This window comes from Culicoides brevitarsis, chromosome 1, assembly GCF_036172545.1.
Source record: "Culicoides brevitarsis isolate CSIRO-B50_1 chromosome 1, AGI_CSIRO_Cbre_v1, whole genome shotgun sequence".
Classification (NCBI taxonomy): domain Eukaryota; kingdom Metazoa; phylum Arthropoda; class Insecta; order Diptera; family Ceratopogonidae; genus Culicoides; species Culicoides brevitarsis.
The window spans coordinates 22,732,791-22,757,306 of NC_087085.1; the positions used below are offsets into that span (position 1 = coordinate 22,732,791).

A 24,516-nucleotide genomic window follows, 5' to 3' on the forward strand; every position below is an offset into this window, starting at 1 on the left:
AAAACTTGATTTTTTTTAGATTCGATTAGAATTTTTTAAATGGCTTGCTTAATTTTTGTTTATTTCTCTTCAACCGAAGGAGCACAGCTTCTATCAAATTCAGAAAACTAGCTCCAATTAATAAGCTCACAATTCCTCCTATTGAAACTAAAATTTAAAATAATTTTTATAGATTTTTGGCATTATAGAGATGACCAACATCATACCAACAAGGTCAATAGGCTTGCGAACAATTTGTCTCCGATATCGAAATGAAGGCCAAGCGTCAACTGATAAGTTTAATATTCTGTAGTCAGAATCGTGACTTCTATAAAACAAAAACAAAAAAAAATGTGTCCAGATGTTAAGACTTAAAGAAAAACTTACGATGCAGACTGTGATATAATTCTAAATTCGCTTTCTCCGCACGACTGAAAACATTTACAATCAATTCCATTCTTTGACCATTCTTGAAGAGTAGTAGTTTGCGGTGACATAATTTTTGCCCTATCAAGGCAAGCAATTCCAGAAAAATTACAAGTTTGCTTCAAGTCAGTATCTAGATGTTTGTAAATATATGTAGTGATAAAAAAATATGTGCCAATCAATCTAAATTATTTTGTGATACAAAAATACCTTTTACTATAAAATTGTGATGAAAACAATTACAATGTTGTAACTGAATTTTTTTCAAACAATTTGTAGCGCATACACTATAGCTATATGAGCTATAATGTGAATCATATTTTTCCTTTGGCAGTCGGCAGCTTCTTTTTTGCGGGTCAACATTTATTGTTTCTGCGTCATTTACATTATGTCGTTCCGCTAATAGTACTTTTGCAGAATAGCCTTCGGGTACTAGCAGAAATTGCATTGAAGTTAAGAGAATATGGGGTATTTCTTCTTCATTAAGAACATAAACCTAATTAGAATTTTTTTGGTTATTTCACAAATCATAAAACAAGTACTAAAAAATCATACAGAAGTTGCTTTTTTAAACGTGACATGCAAAGTTGGTGAGACCGTCTTTATTCCAACTTTCATAGGAAACATACTTCTTCAAAAAAAAAAAAAAAAAAAAAAAAAAAAAAATCAGAAGATAATTTTTTATTTGCTTATTTTTTTAAAAGTTTTTTCATACCGTTGCGATGTTTGAATAGAATTGATCATGTAGCATGTTCCAACGGTAGTAGGCAAGGGCAAAAAATATTTACAGCAATTAAATCGTTCGTTATTCCAAATACATTCACCAAACATTTCCTCACATGTTGCTCGAATCTAATAAATTAACTGAATGTTTTTAGCAGGTAAAACAAGTTGAAAAGGCCACTCCAAATGATTCCCAATATGTCTCATTTTAGAGTCCAAAAACAGAGTAAGGCAAAAGTACAACCTCATATTGTTTGAAAATCCAAGTAGGGATTAATGAATGACATTTTAATAAGCAAAATCCTTTTTTAACTTTAAATTCACGAATAAGATTTTTAAATAAAAAATATGTAAAAAGTTTTTGTGCTTTGAATTCAGGAATTCTAAAATCAAATGTTCATACAATGTAAATTAAAGCAATTCTGGGTAAAACTATTGAATTCAATTTGGAGTAACCTGACTGATTTACTTTTGCTGCATATTTAATATATCCAGTATCAGGACATCCGATACATGTTGATTCCCGACTGCAATCCATGTAAGCTAAGCAAAATGGAGCGATTGGTCCATGATTATACAAATTGTGAAAAACTACACGCAACATAAAATCCTCAACATCATAGTTGTATTCCATCGATTCTGACTTTTTCCATCTGTTTTTTCAACGAACTAATGGAAAAAAAACTTATCCATAATACTTTATTACACTTACTGCTCCATTAAGTCCTCCATGCCAGAGTATGTTTCTTTTGTATAACCAATTTCACAAGCCGCAATTGAAGGAAATTCTTGTAACTCATTAGGCTTTAAATTTTCTATAACTAAGCTGATAGAGTTGTTCTCATATGCATCAATGATTGTAGCAGTTATGATGTAACTCGCATAAAAAAATAAAGAAAAGTACACGATTTTTTTTAAGTTTTTGAAAAAAATATTCCACTTCATTTTTCCTTTTCGTTTTAAAAACTTACTCGTCCGAAATAGCGTTAGATAGGTTTAGTACAATGCCAGATACAAGATAGTTACGAAATCAATATTGTTGTCACGTCATTTAATATAATGAAGTATAGGTAAATTATAATAATTGTTATCCCCTACCTCATGCTAATTAAATCATCGGGAATGTCGTGCTAATGCAATTCTCAGTTCATTAAAAAAATAAAGTTTAGTTTTAATAGAAATGTATTGTAATAAAATAATATACAAAAATTAAAACCATGTTATTATTTTAAGAGTCATTGTTCTGTTGTTTTTGCTCCATTTTTTTCATATAATTTAATGGGTAACACAAACAAGCCGAAAAGAAAATTAAACCGCCAGCAAAATAAAATGCAGCATCATGACTTCCCGTTAAGTCTAAGAAAAGACCTGTATGGAAATAATTATTAATAAAAAAAAACTTTCTGATAAATTGGTTACCACATATGTACAAACCTGCGAGAGGAGAACCAAGTATTGCAGCAATTCCTTGGAACATCATCAACATACCAAATGCATTAGTCAATTTTTCCAAGCCCAACAAATCCACAACAATAATAGAACGAAGTGCTGAAAAGCATGCTGTAAAAGAGATTTTTTTTATACATACACTTATAATTATTGGGCCATTTTTTATTTTATACCTATAGCAAAACCAAAGACAATAGCATATCCTATTTGCCATACAGGTGTTAAGTAAAATCCACTGCATATTGTAGCAATACCTCCCAATGATATGAAGATATTGTTCAAGAGTAATGCATTTATCTTGTTTGATGAACTGAGTAAGCCACATAATACTCTTGCTACGGTATTAGAAATTCCTGAAAGAGCAAGAAACAGTGCGTTGAAAAACTAACTATTGTGAAGTATTCAAGGAGATGAGAAATTTTTCAGCAAGGGCAAGTACAATTCCAAAAAATGTTTCACATGTCCTCCCTCCTAACTTTTTCCGAAAATCTAAGGAGGGAATAATGATAATGGTGTTGAAATATTTTTACCTTCAAAACATACGAAAAATGACAAAAAATTATCAAAAATTGGTTGAAATCTATAAATTTTGTTATATTTTGCAATTTTTCAAAGGGTTAGACTAATTTTCACAGAAAAAAATTTATAATTTGGAATTTGCCAAAAATTTTTAAATTTCAAAAAAGTCGTTAAAATTTTTTTTTTAAATTTAAAAAAAAAAATTTTGTTTTTATAAAATTGTATAAATGTTAAAATAAAAGATTTAAAATGTCTTTAAAGCACACAATTGAATATTAAAACTCTTTAAAAATAGTGAAAAAGATGGAAAATCATTAAAATCATTGTTTTCCATTATCATTATTCATTACTCCCACCTCCTTACTTTTTAAGGTTCAAAATAATGTGAAACATTTTTTGAAATTGTACTTGCCTAACTCTAATTTAAAATATGTCGGACATTGTCGGATAATCTCATGTAGGAAAGAAAGCAGGATATCCGTTAAAGAATATAATTCCTTTGCTCTTTAATTAATTATTTTGCTATGACATCATAATCTTTACTTACCAATGGCAGGGATCAGGTAAATATCCCAACCTTGCATGGAACTATCGGTCTTGGCTCTTGCATTGATGTAGATGAATGGTACAAAAAAACCTTTATAATTCAATAAAAACAATTACGTATTTTATACGAATAAATAGAATAAATTACCTGACATTGTAAAAAATCCACTCCACGCTAATAAGAGGAACGAGGGTGATTTTAAAATTGAAAAGTCTAAAAGTTTAGATAAGGTCTTCATAACAATATTTGCTTTCTAAAAAATATACGCGTAATATTATTATACAAAATCTTTAATTTAAATTTTATATTAACCTCTTTTTCTTGTTTCTTTTCAGGTAAATTTGTAACGGAAAGGTGATATCCAAGCGAGCTTTGAGACGTGTACTGCGGAATTCTGTTTAGTGATCCAGAAAAGAATATATCTTTTCGATTAAGTGGGCCCGACGATCTTTTCCTAATATAGATATGCTTTCCATCTTTTTCAGATAACGTATGTCTACGGGCGGTCCTAGATGAATTATTAGTATCTTCATCATTGATAATATCGTCTTCTTCCACTTTTTGTAACTCTTTCATTTCGAACAACTCAGCAGTATCTTTTGCGCTGAAAATATCTGTTGCTTTAGGGTAAACCGATTGATTATGCTTAATCCAAGTTGTGTGAGCACTTGTTGGCATTGAATAAGCAGTTCTTTTATCTGTATGCGGTCTTCTAACATCAATAATTTTCAAAGAAGAGTCATTCTTAGTTTCGCTTGTAATTATAGTTGGTTCAAGTGGACGGAACATTATTCCCAATAGTGCACAAAAAAGTATTATTACTGAAATGAAAATAGACATTATTTTTTTATTGTATCGTAGGTATGCCAGATTTATGGCTTACCAGCTTGAATAACAAGTGTAATACGCCATCCATATTCTTCAAGTAAAATTTCTGTCAATGGAGCAAACACAAAAGTTCCAACACCGGAGCCACACAATGAAATGCCTGTAGCAAGAGCTCTCCATTTCTCAAAGTAATAACCAACACTTAGCACAGAAGGTATATAAATAAGACAGAATCCAAGTCCTGTAAATAAAAATTATTTTAATTATTTGTAAAAGATTCATCGTGAATTACACTGTACCTCCTGTTACTCCGTATGAGAAATATAAAAAGTAAATGGATGACGCAAAATAAGATATTGCGAATCCAATGCATGCAGTGATTGATCCTATAATTGTAGTAATTCGAAAACCTACTTTATTGGCCAACGCACTTACTAAAGGTCCTCCTAGCAAGTAAAATCCACTCAAAAGAGAACTTACGAAAGCCACCTTTCAATTGTGATATATATTAGGAACGCCACTTGTTCAAAATGTAAACTTCCTTTCCTTTTGAATAATCTTCTCACGCCTTTTTCTTTTACTCAAAAGAGTAATAAAGATGAACTATTCATACTTAATTGATAAATTCAATTTTATAATAATGATAATAATAATAATGTGAAAAAACATATGAGAACCAGGCACCTTTAATTTGCGTTAATTCTTACTTTAGCCTTGGTAGAGTCGAATTCCTTTGCTATGCTATCGAGCAAAATTCCTGAACTAAATACAATGCCGTCTACTACCATATCTGTAAAAATGAGAACAAACATTGAAAAACTATTCTATATGAAAAGCACATAAAAATTACTTACTGCATAACATACTGCTAATCATAACAATCCAGCCCCATCCACCTAGAAAAACATTAAAGATTCTTTTATATATATTTTTACATGTTGTCTAATGATTGACTCGGTGTTTTGATTAGCAAAATAAAAGATTAAGAAAAGTGCATAGTTAATAAACTGAATAATTACCATCTGGGGGCACAATCACTGAGATAGAGGTCACCTCATTGTTTTTATTTAAAAACCCCATTTTCTCTTTTGGTGCATCAGTCGAAGCAACTTTATTTTTATTTGCCATCTTGTTGGAATTAAGTACCTTAATAATCACTTTTCACTTTAAAAATATGTATAAAACTATTAGTGTTAAATATAATAAAGTGGAAACTATAATTATAAAATTATGTAAAGCTTGTACAACAATGACATAAATTATTTCAGCCAATTCAAGAACATTAGTGAAAAAAATAAACTGACTCGTTGTATTAATTCATTTTTAGAGCTGAATAAATCTATATCACCACCTAACTTACGTTTAAATGAATTAAGTAGTCTTCAAAAATCAAATTTATTTCTTGGAAATAAATATTACGCTGCACAATGACAGCCAGAAATGAAATTCTAGATGACTATTACGATCCCAACACTGCTATCCACTGTGTGTCTAAGTATCTAGTGATGCCAAAAGAGATTTTTTTTAAATTCAAGTACTTGAAAAAAGCATCTTGATAATTTTGGTTCAAACATTTAATTTTTTGATAATTAATTTTATGATGTCCAAGGATAAACACTTTTAAGAATAGAATTAAACGTAAATCTAAATACATAAAATTAATGTTGATTCGTTGTTATGATGGTAACCTAAGTCTATAGATACATATATAAAGTACCTTGAATTAGCAAAGCAAATTCGAATTGTAGTATATGTTTGTTACATAAGTCCTTTTGTGTTCCGAGTCGATGTTTAGCTCATAAGAGATATTTATCCATTCTTCATATGCTGGGTAAACATAGGGCGTATCTCAAAATGTACATAAAAGAGCCGAAAATAAACAAAAAAGTCGATTTTTTATTGATTTGCCCCCCCCTCCCAGAGTCCTCTAATAGCTCTCTGGATCCGCCCTTGGCTTCCAGAAAAAAAAATTTTGTTTTGAAAAATTTTAATTTTTTTCAAAAATTTCTCGGCTATAAAAATAAGGATACTTTTTTGCCCAAAAAATGTCATTTTTTTGTCATTTTTCTGAACTTTGAGGCCTGGGCTCCAGATTTTTTTGTTCAAGCCGGGAAATTTTATGCTTGAATTCGAATTCTTTGGAAAGTTTACTGTCGTTTAGCACCTTACCGCCTTTGATTCTGACAATTTTTCGACGTTTTCTCGATAGGGTATCACGAAATGGGACTTTTTTATACACCAAAAACAAAGTAGTATATCAAACATATACTACAAAAAATCAAATAAGAAAGGAGAGCAAAATATATTTATGAACTTATAGTTAATATTATGTTAGTTTAAAAAATTGTTAAAAAAATCATGTGTTTTGATTAGAACTTGTCAACACTTTCAATAAAATATATTCTATGCGATAAAAAAAAACACAACTTCTTACTAAAGGGTAGTTTATGATGAAAACCTGACGTTTAGCATGTTAAACAGGCTTACATACAAACGAAAACAGTAGTTGGATCGTGAAAAATTCTAAATTACGAGTTTTAACATTTTAGGGAATTTGGTAATAGTTTTATTTAAAAAAATATGTTATACCGCTATAAGTTTCCTTCATGGAATCAATTGATAGATGGATATAAACGTGTTGCAATTCGGTTGTAGCAAAAAGAAAGGAAAGCTGTGGAGAATCTCTCATAAATAGTAGGGTTGCAAAATAAGTAAATAGGCATCAATTAAAAAAAAAATCACATCAAAAAATAATTTGTGAAAAATTCCTACAATAAGTTGTTCAAAAAACTCATACCAAATAATTTGAATGGAAAAAATTTTAACTTCTTTACTTGGTATCCCATTGAAATATTTATAACTAACTATCTGCCTTAAATTATGTTATTATGATAATAAACCTTCCAAAAATGGAAACAACCTCTTACTGCCAAATTGATTTTCTATAATTCTGAAACTATATAAGTGGTTTACGTTAAATATGTTTTTGTATGTTTGTTGTAAATATACAAAAATTTTAGTTCGCAAGAAACTTGCACCATATATGTTTAACACACTGTAATAACAATCCTATTTAATAATCCACATTCTTTTTGTTATTTTTATTTTAACTCTTTTTAGCAACCATATGTGTACTTAGATTAGTCATAGCTCTTTTCTGGAATCATTTTGAGCCTCGATCAAGTTGACGTCTTTTAAAAAGAAAAAGTGACCTCAGCTTTTCACCATTGAACTTTAGGCACAACTTCATATATTATAATTACATAATCGTTATATTATATTATATATATAATATATATACATATTTGTTAGAATGTATGTCAGCCACTTCGAATCCAGTCCAAAAGAACAACAAATCTTATATCCGATGCTCTATTTAGAATAAAAAGAATAAGTGGGACAGTAAATATAAATATTCAAAAAAAAAAAAAAAAAAAAATACCGAAATCATACATTTAGGACTTTTACTAAATATTTTAAAGTAAAATTCTTAACTGTGATATTTGTTCCGAATTAGTAACGGAATTCGAAAATCTAAAAAAAACATAAAAAATATTTCAAAACAAAACCTTTTAGTCTTTTAATTAAATTTTTTAAATACTAAAAAACTGGAAGAATTCTTTGAAAAAATAGTTTTGTTTTTTTTACAAAATTTGGACTAAATATTCGATTTGATATCGAACGGCCTCGTTCAGTTGACGTGTTAAAAAAACAGAATAACTTTACTAATTTATAAGTAAGTACTTAAAAATAAAATATCTATGTGTGTGTCATATTTTAACAGAGATCGAGGCATATTCTTGACTTGACATGGCAATGTTTAATAATATTAGAAGGGGTATTTACGGTTCCAGAAGCTTATTTATTGTCCCATCTGCAATTAGAATTGCCAAATCTAGCAATGTACACGTCAGAAAACAAACATTGCCGGTTTGTTTCGTGCACAGCGCTACGAACCCGGAGAAAACTGGTAGACGAGATAAATTAGATCTTGGATTCAACGACAATGTTGCAGCTTTTAAAAGTAAGACAACGATGGAGCTGATTCGCGGACTCTTTGTCTACACAGTGTGTTCATTTGATTTCATTGTCGAAAACAATATGAAGGTAAAGTTTATTAAAATCTTTTTTTCTGGTTACTATTTTTTTGTAATTCAACTAATTTTTTAGATCATGAAAGTTATGAAAGCCGTTTTGGGCACTAAATTATTTACGATGTTGATGAAGTGGACTTTTTATGGGCATTTTGTTGCAGGAGAAGACCAAATAAAGATAGTTCCAACTTTGGAAAGGTGAACTTTTTTGTGCAAGTAAATGAATGTATTTAGTAATATTACCCATATATAATGAATAGATTACGGTCGTTTGGGGTAAAACCTATCCTCGATTACTCAGTTGAAGAAGACCTTAGTCAAGAAGAAGCGGAAAAGCGCGAATTAGAGTAAGAAAAGAATCGGAGTAATTATGTTGATAATAAAAAAATATTTCTATCATAAAATAGGTCATCAGTCTCAGCGATGGAAGTTAATAAGCCTAAAGACTCTGAAATCTTGCCACAATATCATGTTGACAAAAGTTTTGCTGATAGGCGATTTAAAGTGCAGAGTGCAAGAACTTACTTTTACCTTAATGAAGCACAGTGCGAACGGAATATGGAAACCTTCATCAAATGTTTAGAAGCAGTTCAAGGCGCTACTTACGGAACAGGATTAGCTGCTGTGAAATTAACGGCATTAGGACGTCCTCAATTATTGTTACAACTTTCGGAAGTTATTATGCGCACACGTCAATACATGATTGATATAGCCGGTGGAACAGGCAATGTACTTACTCACCACAAAACAATTCAAGATCTCGAAAAATATTTTGGAGGAATGGCAGATAACAAAGATGTTAAAGAATTTTTGCAAAAAGTGATATCTGACAAACAGGGGTAGGATGTCTGAAAAACAACAATTGATCACCAAAATTGAATTATTTAACACTGTTCAATTTTTAGAATTTTACATCTTTTTCCGTGGTCCGGCATCATCAACGAAGATTCACAATTGAATGAAACTTTCAGAGTACCAGATCCAGTGACTGGACAAATGCGTAGGTTAATTTCACAAATATCTCCTAAAGAAGAAGAAATGTTCCGGAATATGATTAGAAGGTTGAATAACATTGTCAAGGTAGCAATAGTAATGTGATATCAATTATGTGTATTGAAATATTGAAATTTTTCAAAATAATAGATTGCACAAGACCTGGATGTTAGAATAATGATTGATGCTGAGCAAACTTACTTTCAACCAGCTATCTCAAGAATTACTTTGGAAATGATGAGAAAGTACAATACTAACAAGGCAATTGTATTTAACACTTATCAATGTTATCTTAAGAATGCATTTCAAGAGGTTGGTTGTTGAAACTACTCTCATTGCTGTTTAGCCTCAATGTTTATCAATGTTCTTTTCTTAGGTCACAACAGATTTGGAACAATCAAAACGACAAAACTTTTATTTTGGAGCAAAACTTGTTCGTGGGGCGTACATGGATCAAGAACGTGCTCGTGCTATAGCATTAGGCTATCCAGATCCTATAAATGAGAATGTTGAAGCCACAACAAACATGTATCACAAAACTTTGTTAGAATGTTTAAGACGCATAAAGGTATATTCTGATCTGCAAATTGTATATTTTTTTATCTATTTTTATATTTATATTAAAATAGATAAAAATTTATTAAAATAGATATTAAATTTATTTCAGTATTTTTGTTCCAAAAATTTTTTTTCAAAATTTTTTCAAAAATGTTTTGAAATACTTTTTCATACTAAATGAAAAAAATTTAAACAATTTTTGGTCAATAATGAATATTTTAGTTTTTTATTGTATCTACATATATTTATTTAAGACAATTAAAGTCGTTTTGCATTACATAATATCTTAATTTTACATAATATCTAGATCCTACCAGTAAATACAGTTTTCATTTCCCTTTCCCGAGATTTGATAATTTAAAATTGATTCTATTAATTAAATATTTAAACGGAAAAATTCGTAAAAATAATTGTCAAAAAATTTTATGAAATAATCAAGAAAAAGGACTAAAGAATTATAATTTTTGATGAAATTTTTAACTTTTTTTTTATTTTGCTCCATTAGATTTTCAAATTTTGAAATAAGTAGTTAAGGCAAAAACATAGAAATTTTTTTTAATATACATATATGTATATATTTATATTTTAAGATATTGAAAGATGAAAAACAAGATCCAAAAAAAATTTCAATAATGGTTGCATCTCATAACGAGGACACTGTGCGTTTTGCTATTGAAAAAATGAAGGAAATTGGAATACATCCAGAGGACAAAGTCATATGCTTTGGTCAGCTATTAGGAATGCAAGATCCTATAACTTTCAGTTTGGGTAAATGATATACACTCAATGCTTATTATTGTTATGTTAATTTAACAGAAAATAACTTAATTTCTAATATAGGCCAAGCTGGTTATTCTGCGTACAAATACGTACCCTATGGACCAGTTGAAGAAGTTTTACCTTACCTTTCCAGAAGGGCTCAAGAGAACAAAGGTATTCTGAAGAAAATTCAAAAAGAAAAGCGTTTGATGAAAAAAGAATTGATAAGACGCATTCTAACTGGAAAAATCTTTTATAAGCCAAAGGGAGACTATTTGCCAATATAAATTGTCTATTTAAAAATATTACAATGGCTTTTACGTTGTTACCCAGTCAAATAGAAAAACTAAACTTTCCGTGCAGTTTATTATTACGTAAATGTTTTTAGAAATAAGAACTACCTATCTCATGCTGCTTACCTGTTAAACGCTTATAATTTAATGTTTCAATATCTCAACTTCTTAATTTTTACAACCAACATCATTGTGATATTAAAATTATTGGTACTTAATGCTTTATTTTTACGTTGTAATAAACTTTTTACGCTTGTAAATTGGTTCTAATTCTATGTTTTTATATTGTACTTATTCTAAAAATAAATATTTATTTTTCTGTTTCAAATAAAATTTTTCCTAATTAAAGTACAAAAGCAAAAATATTAATTTTCGGTTCATATTTGAAATATGTAGTTTATTAAATTTAATTTAAATTATTTAGTTATATTTTTTATCTCAGTATAAATGTATAAATTTTTTCATCCCTCTACCTTCTTTTATCTTGCTTTTGTAACTTTACAGCCTTTTTAAAGCTCATAAAAAGACAGAAATATTTTTCAGTCCTTGTGTCAAGGTGTCATACTGTTACAATTAATATTTCTAGTGATGATATTAATCATTTTATTTTATCATACATTTATGCTCTCAGTAATAGAATTCATTTTCTTTTGTTCAAAGTATTTTACCTAACTTTTAGTAAAAAAATAATTTATTAAATTCTAATGTTGTCCGAAATGTTAGTAATATGCATTAATGTTTTACATGAAGACACAGTTCATATGGCTATTGTCAATTTACGAAGATGAATACTAGTTCTTACTGCTAATCATGTTGTGTATAAAACCATAAGAAACAAAGACAATAAAATGTTAAAAACAAATACTGGTGTAAAATAATATTCAATTTTTACCTAATCGTAAAGAACAACTTTTCATTTCAAGGAAATTCGGGAATATCAGGTAACTACTGAAAGGCGCTGCTTGTGTGTGTATGTACATAATTTTTAAACTTCACTATACTTACTTTTTTACTTTATTTCAAAGAAAAATGCTGTATTATTTTGAAAAGGCTCTGTTCTTATATAAAGCACTGCCATGTTATATAACTCAACTTTCGTCTTCAATACTTAATTTTATAATTTTATCTCAAAACTTTTTTTGATCAAAATTTTATAATCCTACTAAAAAATCTAGGTATTTAATTTGTTGAATTTGGTGAATTTGAGGTTTGGAAAAGTGTACATTTAAGTTCATATTTTGTTCAACTTTTTAAATAATCTCTGATTTACTTACAAAATTTTTAAGTAAAACTAATTGTGTATATAGTACGTTATAATTTTAGCTTTATTTAATAATAAAATTTACAGTTATAATATACAATTTATTTAGGTTATAGCTGGCGTTTTTCTAAGTTTCTTCCTTGCGTCAAAGTATTTATTGGCTTGAAAGGCGACGAAAACATGTAGGACTCGAAGGTTTGAGGTAATTGAGCTCGCGGTCGATGTAATATACTTGAACTAACCATATGACTACTATCAAGAGATGATGGTATTGAATAGTTAACAATATTGTTTTGCCTTTCTAATTCGATGTAATTATCTTTGAAAAAAAAAATGTTTTTTTTTGTTCAGTTTCGTTTAGAAGAATATACATAACTGAATTATTTTAAATAGGTATATGTATGTATCATGTTTTATCAAAAAAAAAAAAAAATAAATAAATAGAAAAGAAAAAAAAAGTACTTTAAAATACATTGAGAAATTTTCAAAAATCTTTCGAAAAGGTCTGTTTCATTGCAATGTGATAAATCACACATATGTATGCATATATTTTGCATCTCATAGCTAATATTAGCTCAGATGCTTATGTTTTACAGATTTAAGATGATAAAAAAATGTTCATACTAAGCATAAAGCTCCAAAGTGTAAGCAGCTTAAATTTCTAATCTAAAATCAGAAATCTAAAAATTGTACAAGAGCTAAAAACATCAAAATGTGCACTGGTTCAAAAATATTTGAATATATCAACCGGATAGCAAAATCTTTGTGAAAAATCATCATGCATATGTGCCATTTATAACATTTATCTATTTAAATGTGATAATGTGATAATCGCCAATGTGATAAATCGCATTAAAAGTAAGTAAAAAATCGAACATAGCAAAGGCAACTGTGGATTCCAAATTGAAATTTCTCTCATAGAACTTTACTTTTTTTTGTAGCAAACTAATAAATTAAATTAAGTTTTCCCCCCCCCCAACAAAGTTTCCTCGTGAAAAAAAGGTTCCACGGGCTGAAACGTAAAATGAGAATTTTGAGGGGTAGGTGAATTTCGTTTTTTGACCATAAATTCGTCTAAATTAATGCTTTTGTGCATAAATTATATACCAATAGACACAAAATTAAAAAAAAAAAGACAAATCGATTGATATACATCAACAACCACATCCAAGAAAAAAATTATTTCAAAAATTGGGTTTAAAGTGGAAAAATAGCCCAAAATGCTCCTCGTGCTATCCCTTAATGCCATCTTTTCTTCACAAGTACTCAAGATAGTCATAGATAAATGCATATTAAATGAAGGAACACTCTTTTAGCTCTTCATTAGATACATTATCATTTTTCTAGTTCTTAAGAAAATTGTCATTATTTGGCTAAAAACATGAAAAACCAAAATTATTAAATCATCAACTACAATACTTTTTAACGTTTTATCAAGCTATTTTTTTTTGTTTATTTTATATATTATAATATAAATATATTATTTGCTTTTAATGCTTTTAGAGTTCATAAAAAGTAATTTTAGACTTACAGCTCCAAATTTCTCTTTATCAGATTTATTGTCAAAATTTTCTATGAACCTCTGAAAACTGTCAATATTCAGTTCATTTTTTTGACAGTTTTTAACCATATGACTACCATCAAGAGATGATGGTATTGAATAGTTAACAATATTGTTTTGCCGAGTATTTTAGTCCACCGTTGGCTTTATTCTGTGATGAAAAATAACATTTGATATGGAATATAACATTTTTTCTAAGATATTACAATATTTAAGAAAACATTTATTTTTTCATATTTTTGATTTTAGCCATTTAATGTTAATTTGATATGCATTTTTTTATAATTATCTTGAGTATTTGAAGAAAAGATGACACGAAGAGATCGCATTCAGACCGCAGATGAAGAGATGACATGTTCGAGGAGCATTTTGGGCTATTTTTCTACTTTAAACCCAACTTTTGGCAAAACTTTTTTCTTGGATATTTTTTTCTTGGTTATTGTTGTATATCAATCGATTTTTTTAAATTCTGTGTCTATTGATATATATTTTATGCACAAAAGCATTAATTTAGACGGATTTATGGTCAAAAAACGAAATTCACCTACTCCTCAAAAATGTCATTTTACGTTTCAGCCCGCGGAACTTTTTTTCACGAGGAAACCTTGGAGTTTTTGGGCTTTTTGGAATCAGTGGTGCACAATCTTTAATTCTGGGGAGGTAACTTTTTGAATTTAGATATTTGGTGAAATATCATGCCTATTATATAAAATATATTTTTTAACTAGTGCAACGCAAAACGAAATGAGAAATAAGAAAAATTCTTAGAAAATAAATAGATAAAACGTTAATTACCTTTGATATCCTTGTCATCATGGAGCATTGACGAAAATGATTGCATGAAGAATAAATCTCTCTCTTTTTCATTCTGATCTATCTGATCTTCTTTTGTGTGCAATGACTCTTTTGGTGAATCGGGTATTGGTGAATGTGTAGTTAATGATACGTCGGAATCAGAGTCAATATCAACTCCTAACAAATCAATGTTTTCTTGGCAATTTTCTGAATTTTGTGATTTTGATAAAGATGTTTGGTATGATCTGAAACACAATATAATATTCATATATGTTATGTGCATAACTTAAACTATAACTTTAATATTAAATTATTATTTTCTTTTCTATTTCATATTAAGGCAAATAAATCTAATAGTTTCATTTTTTGTCGAAAAAGTAAAAAAAGTGTAAAAAAATTAAACAAAATCTCCCAAAATAAAAATTTTGAAAAAAAATTAATGTAAGGCAAGTGCAATTTAAAAAAAAATGTTTCACATTATTTTGGACCTCAAAAAGTAAGAAGGTGGGAGTAATGAATAATGATAATGGAAAACAATGGTTTTAATGATTTTTCCATCTTTTTCACTATTTTTGAAGAATTTCAATATTCAGTCAATTGTGTGCTTTACAGACATTTTAGATCTTTTATTTTAACATTTTGACAATTTTCGAAACAAAAAAAATAAAAAAAAAAGTTTTAACGACTTTTTTAAAAACTAAAACTTCTTGGCAAATTCCTTACTATTAATTTTTTAATTTTTTTCTGTGAAAATTAGTCTAACCCTTTAAAAAATTGCATAATATAACAAATTTTAAGATTTCAACCAATTTTTGATGATTTTTTGTCATTTATCGTATGTTTTGAAGGTAAAAATATTTCAAAACCATTATCATTATTCTATTATTCCCTCCTTGGATTTTCGGAAAAAGTTAGGTGGGTGAACATGTGTAACATTTTTTTGTCATTTTTTGTAACTTTTAGTATATTTCGAGCTGAAATTGGGAGGGGGGGCAAATCAATAAAAAATTGTCTTTTTTGTCAATTTTCGGGTATTTTTGTTATTTTCAGTATATTTTGAGGTGAAACGAGGGGCAAATGCCCCCATGCCCCTTCCCCCTGGATCTGTCCTTGTGATAACAGTTACACACTGAATGGTAAAAGTTTCCAATAGTTTCCATCGTATTTAATATACCTAAATATACCTAATATACCTAGCGTTACTTAGCTTTTTGTTTTAAAAAGAAAAGTTTAATTCAAAGTAAATTACTTTTTTGAGTAATAATTCACTTTAGTGGACTCCAAAACTTTGAAAATTTTTATACAAATATCTTAAAAGTTCAAAAATGGTCAAAATTTTATCTTTTTTAATTAAAAATTACAAACACATACGAAACAAAAACAAATTGAAACAAGAGTCTTGAAAAAACTACTAAAGATTTTACGAATATACTAATACTATACACTTACTATTTTTATGAAATTTTATTAGAAAAATCTTATTTCTCGGAAAATTACTACCTAAAATCTTAGACTTCTGGAATCTTGAAGCTCGATGATCAAATGCTCGAGCTTTAAGCCTGATTTCAAGCAAGCAAACTCAAGCTTTGTCACCACTACTTTTAATGTTGTTCACGAAATCACTAAATTTTTAAGTTTTCGAATATTAAAGTAAAAAGTCAAAGATATAGAACTGAAAATTTGAATGGATTTAGTTTTTCATCAGCTTCAGTGTTTCCAATTTGGTAAACATTTTAAGTCGAAACATTATCTTTCGATGATCTTTAAAATAAATATTAGAGCTATTATTAATGCGTTGGGTAAATAGAGCATTTTATGACCCCAACCTAATATAATGGGGAACCGTCGGATTAATTTACCCCAAATTTTTTTGGGGGCAAAACGTAATTATGAAACTAATCATTAAATGGACTTAAATTTTGATTTAAGAATCTTTTTGAGAGTTTTTGTAGTATGTTAGGATTTCTTAATGCTAGTCATAGATTTTTTTGTAATTTAATATATTAATTAATAATAATTTTAATAATATAAGCTCCTCTATTTTAAAAAAATGATAAGGAAATGATAATGAAAAAGTGTTAACTTTATTCTTGTGGAATTATGTAAATATATGAAAAAATAATATTTGAAAAACCTATTTCACATTACTTTAAACTTTGAAGTGCTTTTCAGATACAAATGTTAAAAAATGTAGGGTCTAGAATGCTTTATACTGTGAAAATTTAAGCTTTCTCGGTAAACGCCGCGGAATGAGTCTTAGCTTTTTATCTGTTAAGCAGGCGCCCTAAAAATTCAATTCTCCCTCTTAGAAGATCCCAAAGGGTTTCAAAAAAACCTTGGTAAATTTTAAGCATGATTAGTCAGAAAAGTTTTACGATATGACCGTCTTCAGTCCTATACGCTAAGGACTGGACTAAGCTGACTCCCAATATTAATTTAATGAATAATAATGACTTCGATAAAATACTGAACATTTTTTAAAGAGCTTAATTTTAAACAAAACAAAAAATCAAATTTTACTCAAAATTTTACTTTTTTCAAATCAAATTTTTTTTCAAATCTTTGAACTTGCCTCAAAATAAAAAAAGGAAAAAATCCCACAATAGTGCAACTTCGAAAAAAAGGAAAATTTAAAGAGTACAAGTTGATAAGAATTTTTTTAAACATAAAAAAGTTAAGGTTAAATGTAATGTTTAAAACTAATACTAACCTGTTCTTAGCTGCAGCTGCACGGTCTCTCTGACGACGGTTTTTAAACCAATTTCCAACTTGAGTGGGTGATAGCCCAGTTGCTTGTGCTAATTCTCGTTTTTTTGTAGGATTTGGATATGGATCTTGCAAATACCACTCCCTTAATAAACTTCTTGTTCTCTCTTTGAAACAATGTGTTTTTTGCTCACCATCCCAAATAGTACGAGGCAAAGGAAATTTTTTACGAACCCTGTATTTGTCAACTGGACCTGCATTTGAAAATTGAATTAAAATGAGTTAAATTGAGTAAAAAAAAACTAAAGAGTATTCAAAAATTTGTTCATGTTCACATAAAACTATCATGAAGTGAATTCATCTTACCTAGCGGTCTACCTCTTAGTTTTTCAGCTTCATGATAGTGAGCTTCGAGCCACATTGCTTGTAACTTGCCATGAGATGTTTTAGTAAATTTATTTCTCTCTAATATGTTATATAATTCCCTACAAAAATGAAAAAAAAATAACAAATGATAATAACTGTTTATTGTTAGACTATTACTTTTAATGTGATTGGAAATAAAATATAAAAATGTGTTACCTAAAATTCCCCGTGTGATATGCTACAATTGCTCTTGCTCTTAGAACTGCTTCTAGTTTGTCAAGTTCACCAAAGTTAGGATGAGCTACTGGTAAGCTCCATAAGAACCTAGCTAAACGTTCAATGTCTCCAGAATCTTCTAGGGTTTCACATACAGTCGAAACTTGTGAAGCTGTGAAATTTAGCGTAGGTAAGGCTAATATTGGGCTAGGCGCCAAAACAGGATGTGAAAAATGATCAAGAGACTCTGATGGTACAGCCATAAGAGCTCCTTTTATTGTGTAGTTGTGTCGAATTTGATATTAATTATTATTCAATTGAATATTAATGTCTGTATTATATAGTTATAAATCACTTATTTTTTTCATGTTTATTCCAATTGTTATAACGCATTTGGTGTTTTTTTTTTATTTAATTTTAATCTTATGACGTCATTTGCACTAATTCTCATTGAACTATTCTTTTACTAAAAATCACAATTAGCAGCTTTTGTTGAAATCACTGTTTGAGAAAAGTATCATTTTTAGTTTTTAACAACGGAAACTTGTTTCATTACTGAACAAGGAACATTTGAACTTAACTAGCGAGAGGCAGTAAAGAAACGCCCTTTTGCTTTCGAATTTGATTCGTACAAAAGTAACCAATCGAGTGAATGGGAGTGTAGTTATTTTTTGAGAGAGATAGAAGATTTTACACACAGAAAAAGTTTCCACTACTAAATAAAGAACATTGAATGTCCAGGAGCCACAGGCTCTATAACAGTCACTTCTCTGGTGTATTAAGAATAAAATGATTAATAATTCATTCGACAATTAAAAAAAATAATACATGTTTTAGGTATCCTTAGTTGGATCCTTGTGGAAATCTGTTTTTTGTGTAATGTTGCTTTGTAGAAATATTTCTTCTAATTCATAATAGCAAAGAATATCTTTATAAAAACATATTCTTATGAATATAAAATAAATAAAAATTCACAGGTCAAAGTTTCCAGTTTTTACTCGTACTCAATGAAAATAACACAGCATCAGTTTGGAATCCATTGATTTAGTAAATTAAATTTTTGTATCATATAACTTTGGTAACTTACAACTAAAATTACAACAAAACTAATATATTCTAAGCATGTAATTGAAAATTTGTATTTAAGTTTCCAATATAATAACAATTTTTGTAATTTTTGTTTTGTATTACTAATTTAATATATTAAATTAATTTTATATATTATTTATTATTAAATTTTATTTTTTTATTTAGATAATAATACTAAGATTTTCAGTTTTTGTTTTAGGAGATATCGGAATATATTTTTTAAGTAGGTAATAAAGCTTTTAAAGTTTTCTGCTTTAATTATATTCATAAGGGTGTTGCAAAAACTTATCTAGTTTCGCGTTTCCTCTCCCATAAATTTTATCTACACAAATTTTGAAAAATGAAATGTCTGGTTTCAGCTTTTTTTATGATTTTTTCTGAATAAAGACCACGCCGTAAATGGATGATTTGAAATTTGCTAAATTGTTTCCCGGCCGAAAAGGATAAATCGCACAACTGCAGTTTTTAACAAACTGAGAAAAACGATTTAAAGTTTTTACGGGTTTTTAGCTGTTAAAATTTATTTATAAACTATTTCTACATTTTGAAGCTCACAAAAGTAAATCATTGGCCAATAAAAACAATTTTTGTGCAATCTAATCTCTAAGGGTAGTTTTAGGAAATTTTTTATTGAGGAAAGGGATAAATCGCACAATTGCAAAAAATTTCATATAAAAATGAGATTTTTTAAGTCTTCCAATTTGAAGATTTTTCCCAAATTTTTAGCGCATTTTCGAAGAACAGAAAGGCGCTATTGTGCTTGGTTGCGTGTCCGTCCGTCCGTAGCAAAACTTGTAAGAAAAACTTGTATGGAAAACTTGTATGAAAAACTTGTATGGAAAATTTATGAACATTCTATGAAGTTTCTCGAAGCTTCTATGAGCTTTTTCAAACATTCTATGATATTTGTCGTACATTTTTGAAGTTTCTTTAACACTTTGCCCCAATCCACATTCGGAAACTTTGACCTACTGCATATTTTGAATTTCAATAAAAAAAGCTCGATAACTGATTACCAGTTTTCGTTCAAAATGACTTTTTATGCAATAACAGAGCATAAACAATACACAAATATTAAAAAAATTGATTTGAAGAAATTTTGAAATTTGACTTGTTAGCAATTTGTGCAATTTATCCTTTTAGTTGCAATTGTGCGATCTGGCATATTGAAATAAAACTCATATTTTTAAAAAGCTCTCAATGTCCCGTGAGTCACACTACAGTTTCAAGCAATTGTCTTTACTTGTCACGTACAACGTGGTCCGATTTCGGGTTTCCGGTCGTAAAAGTTTTAAGCGCCTTGTCGATCATTGCGTATCGATAAGTCATGATAAACTTTTACGACTTTCCTAAAATGTAATGGAAGTCTTTGTCAACAATGAAAACATTGTTGCAAATACTTTCGTTAAGTTTTTGGAATATAAACCGCGAATACGCGAAAGAATAGTAAGTTGGGTTTAGACCTGTTAAGTAAACTTATGTAAAATTTGTGTTTAAAGTAATAAATAGTGTTTCCTTTAAAGCATATTCCGGGCGAAAAGGATAAATCGCACAACTAACATTTTTAACAAACTGAGAAAAATCGATTTAAAGTTTTTTACGGTTTTTGAGCTGTAAAATTTTTTTTAAAAACTATTTCTTCATTTTTAAACTTACAAAAGTAAATAATTGGCCACTAAAAACAATTTTTGTACAGAAAAATTTTTTATCTACTCTCAAAGGGGTAGTTTTGGGAAATTTTTTATTGAGAAAAAGGATAAATCGCACAATTGCACAAAATTTCATATAAAAATGAGATTTTTCAACTCTTCCAATTTCAATATTTTTCCAAATTTTTTGGTTCAAGTTGACTTTTTATGTAATAACAGAGCATAAACAACACAAAAACATGAACAAAAAACGATTTGGAGAAATTTTTATATTTGACTTATTACCATTTGTGCGATTTATCCTTTTCGTCTATTCTTTCTATTGAAATAAAACTGGTATTTTTCAAAAATTTTTGAAAATCTCTCAATGTATCTTAAAATACTCGTCTTAAGGCATATTTTCTCATTCTTAACTCAATTTTGTCAAAAATGTCAGTTGTGCGATTTATCCTTTTCACCCGGGAAATAGACCCGTGAAACCCGTCTATGAAACCCGTGAAGATAAAAATGTTCTTAACTACAACTTTATTTTAGATTTTTTTTTGCCACAAATTTTTTTTTTTGTTTTTAAAAGTTAGTTTATCGTGTTCTATGATCAAAATCCCCACGATACCTAAAATTTGAGCGAAAAATATTGATCCGTTAAAAAGATCGCTAGGACCTATATTTGGCTATTTTAGGGGCATTTTCGAGGTACTTTCATCTCATATCGTATGGAAAAATCATCTCAAATGCAAAGTGTTGTATATCATTGGAATGAGGACAAAATTTCTGATCAAATGAGATTATTTTCAGCACAATTTGGTAAAGCTTTTGAACTCTTATGGTTCAAAAAGTACGTTTTAGAACCATTTTTAGGGGTTTTTAAAGGCTGTCGGATAATTTAATGGGCCATAATGGAATAAAATTGGTTTTAAAATGTTGCTGAGAAAATTGCACAAAAGTCTGTCATACTTCATAACCTTCTTAGAATGATCTTCAGTTGAAAAACAGTTTAAGGTCAAAATTAGTTTAATGTCATCGAGCTCGCACTTCAGTCCACTATATCTTCCATTTTTAAGCTTTTATCCACAAATAATGTTCTACATTTTTATACAAAATTTTTTCAGCAACATTTTAAAACCAATTATTTTGTATTTTGACCAATTAAATTTGCCCACAGCCTTTGAAAACCTCCAAAAACGCACTTCAAAACAAAATAAGTGTTATTTTGAGAGAAATGTTGTCCTCTTTCCAACGCTATATAACACTTAGCATTTGAAATGATTTTTCCATACGATATGAGATGAAGGTACCTCGAAAATGCTCCCAAAATAGCCAAATATAGGCCCTTGCTATATTTTTAACGGATCAATATTTTTCGCTCAAATTTTAGATATCGTGGGGATTTTGATCATAGAACACGAAAAACTAACTTTTAGAAACAAAAAAAATTTTTGTGGAAAAAAAAAATTCTTAAATAAAGTTGTAGTTAAGAGAGTAGCCTAACAAAAACATATGCGAAAAAAATTTCCGAATGCAACTAATATTTTTCAGAGGAGCCCAATTTTGAGGGTTTTGAATAAAATTTATAAATATGGTAGTTTCAAAAGTTTTAACAAAAAATTTTTTGATGAAATTTTTTAAAATACAAATACAATATAAAAAAATAAAATAAAATAAAAAATAAATTTGGTAAAAACAACAAAAATATTGATCAACGGTCCAAAATTTTATCAATTGGTATGAAAAATAGTATCAATTAGTAAAGATTAAGTCAAATCAAATCAAATAAATTTTAAGTCGCCGTATGCAATCAAAGTAGTCAGGTTGAAAATGCTTCAAATATAGACAAAAAATTTGGCGCACTTTTCGAATGTTTTTGTCGACGTACATTTGAAGCCGAAAAAAATTTTTGGAAAACCAACGAAAAAATATCTTGCATTTTTGTTGTCTTTTTCACCGTCTATACAAAAGTTTTCTTATATTTGACATTATTTATGAAAAAGTAAATATGAAAACTTATGATTCGAAATTGATTACTTTTGTGACTATTTTTTTTACTTTACTGCAAAATTGATTAGTTTATAAAATAGATTAATAGTCATTAATCTAAAAACCCCTGCTTGGATTTTCTTTTTGTTACAAATAACAACAGTAATAGAAAAGTGTTACAACATTAAAATAATGGGAAGAATTCTAGGGGCGGTCCTACAATGAATTTTCTTCTATTGGTTAAAAACTGTGCAATAGAATTATTAGAATGAAACGACAAATTAAGATAGAAGATTATTCAAATACTTGAAGTTCGAGCTTTGTTAAAGAATTGTAAGTCGCTTAAAGTGTACTAAAATGTAAAATATAAGAGAAATTTTATTACTTAAAGGTACTTTTGAAACCATTAGGACATCTCAATATTTACGAAGATGTGTATTAAATATTATAATATGTATATTATAGACTTTTTATGATTCTACCTCAATCAATTCCTCACACTATGTATTTTAGAAGACGCCAATGTGCTAAAACTTAAACGTTCGTCTATGATATAGAAATACTTGTGCCGCGGTTAAGACTTCGGCACTAAACTTCAACTATACGATTCGTTATAGCGAATACTTAGTTTTAAATTTACATCAATCCAGTTTGATGTCTTTGCATTTTTGAGTTCGCTAGATCTGTTTATGAGGGTTGTTTTACAGTGTTCTAATTTTTTCATATGTCATACAAATTTTACGTAAAATAACATCAATTGCATATGTACAAAGTTGGATTTGTATGACAACTCGAAAAATGTTTCAAATTAATTTTTGAAAGCTACGTTTAATTGTGTAAAACAAATATTATGCCATATCTAACGATTACTGCAATAGTCACTGAATCTAATTAAATTTAGCTTTTCAGTTACTATTTATAAGGGTCGTCTTAATTATCAGAAGAGATCAGCCGATCAAATGAAGCTGTAAATTTTAAATATTTTTTAAATTTATTGTAATTTCAACCTTAATATCTTTAATGGCTATAAAAAAGTGCTGCAGTTGTAATAGGTATTTTCTTACCTTTTCTTCCTTATTTAAGGAAATACCCGAATATATAATGTTTGAAATAGTAAACAAGGCAATGAATTATAAAGAAGTGTTATGTGAGGCCAAAAACGAAACTCACATTATTAGAATTTCAGTATGAAAACGCAATCAAACGCTAATTAAGGAAGATCCAAATAAAACTCAATAATTTTGTCCGTTGCCCCATTTTATCCGGGCAAAAAAAGTTGAAAATTTAGTCGTTTGTTTTAAAATTTTTCAAGAATATATTTTTAAAGTTAAAGTTCGATAAACTAAATAAAATAGTGAAATTAGAAATTCAACAGTAGTATTTGTCCTCTAAAAATATTTTTTATAAAATCACTGAAGTTCTTTAAAACAAAATTGACAATTATATTTTAAGTTTTAATTATTTATGCATGACTTGTATTTTTATCTATATGTAACTAAAATGTTATTAAATCATTAACTTTTTGAATAATAAGGAAAATATGACGTCGTATAAACTCTCTAAAATTAAGATTTTTTGTTACAAGTTGTTAGAAATATTCCAGAGCTTCAAACTTTCCTGATCTGTTTTTTAACTTAATGAGTAAACTTGTATATTTTTCACAAATTTTCATTTAAATTTGAGCTACTTTTTAAAAAAAATTTCTTAAAAGGGGTATTTTACTAAAAAGTA

The 24,516-nt window shown here is 28.4% G+C and overlaps 3 protein-coding genes across 5 annotated transcripts; 1 reads left to right on the forward strand and 2 right to left on the reverse strand.

Moving 5' to 3' along the window:
- Window positions 1–19: 19 nt before the first annotated feature.
- LOC134830968 (monocarboxylate transporter 14-like) lies at window positions 20–5,959 on the reverse strand. Of its 3 annotated transcripts, none has more exons than XM_063844608.1 (18): window positions 5,832–5,959; window positions 5,491–5,635; window positions 5,326–5,367; window positions 5,179–5,261; window positions 4,771–4,960; window positions 4,527–4,712; window positions 3,956–4,464; window positions 3,791–3,896; window positions 3,644–3,733; window positions 2,751–2,930; window positions 2,563–2,688; window positions 1,841–2,496; window positions 1,598–1,781; window positions 1,121–1,257; window positions 961–1,036; window positions 367–901; window positions 207–307; window positions 20–147 (listed from the first exon to the last, which is right to left on the reverse strand). In XM_063844608.1, exons 2-12 carry the CDS (start codon window positions 5,597–5,599, stop codon window positions 2,357–2,359), a joined length of 1,761 nt encoding a protein of 586 aa, XP_063700678.1. In that variant the 5' UTR covers window positions 5,600–5,635; window positions 5,832–5,959; the 3' UTR covers window positions 20–147; window positions 207–307; window positions 367–901; window positions 961–1,036; window positions 1,121–1,257; window positions 1,598–1,781; window positions 1,841–2,356. The 3 variants fall into 3 exon arrangements, with proteins under 3 accessions (XP_063700678.1, XP_063700670.1, XP_063700662.1); XM_063844600.1 differs by having other exon boundaries at window positions 367–538; window positions 616–901; window positions 1,598–2,496; XM_063844592.1 differs by having other exon boundaries at window positions 1,598–2,496.
- Window positions 5,960–6,939: 980 nt separating this feature from the next.
- Window positions 6,940–12,004, forward strand: LOC134833018 (proline dehydrogenase 1, mitochondrial). Its single transcript, XM_063847178.1, has 10 exons — window positions 6,940–7,028; window positions 8,256–8,578; window positions 8,642–8,763; window positions 8,826–8,912; window positions 8,973–9,404; window positions 9,471–9,645; window positions 9,709–9,870; window positions 9,935–10,126; window positions 10,707–10,884; window positions 10,957–12,004. The coding sequence occupies exons 2-10, from the start codon at window positions 8,282–8,284 to the stop codon at window positions 11,160–11,162; spliced, it is 1,851 nt and encodes a 616-aa protein (XP_063703248.1). The 5' UTR covers window positions 6,940–7,028; window positions 8,256–8,281; the 3' UTR covers window positions 11,163–12,004.
- Window positions 12,005–12,539: 535 nt separating this feature from the next.
- On the reverse strand, window positions 12,540–18,336 carry LOC134837468 (homeobox protein SIX6). Its single transcript, XM_063852845.1, has 5 exons — window positions 18,074–18,336; window positions 17,858–17,976; window positions 17,496–17,745; window positions 14,786–15,030; window positions 12,540–12,748 (listed from the first exon to the last, which is right to left on the reverse strand). The coding sequence occupies exons 1-5, from the start codon at window positions 18,334–18,336 to the stop codon at window positions 12,540–12,542; spliced, it is 1,086 nt and encodes a 361-aa protein (XP_063708915.1).
- Between the last annotated feature and the right edge of the window lie 6,180 nt (window positions 18,337–24,516).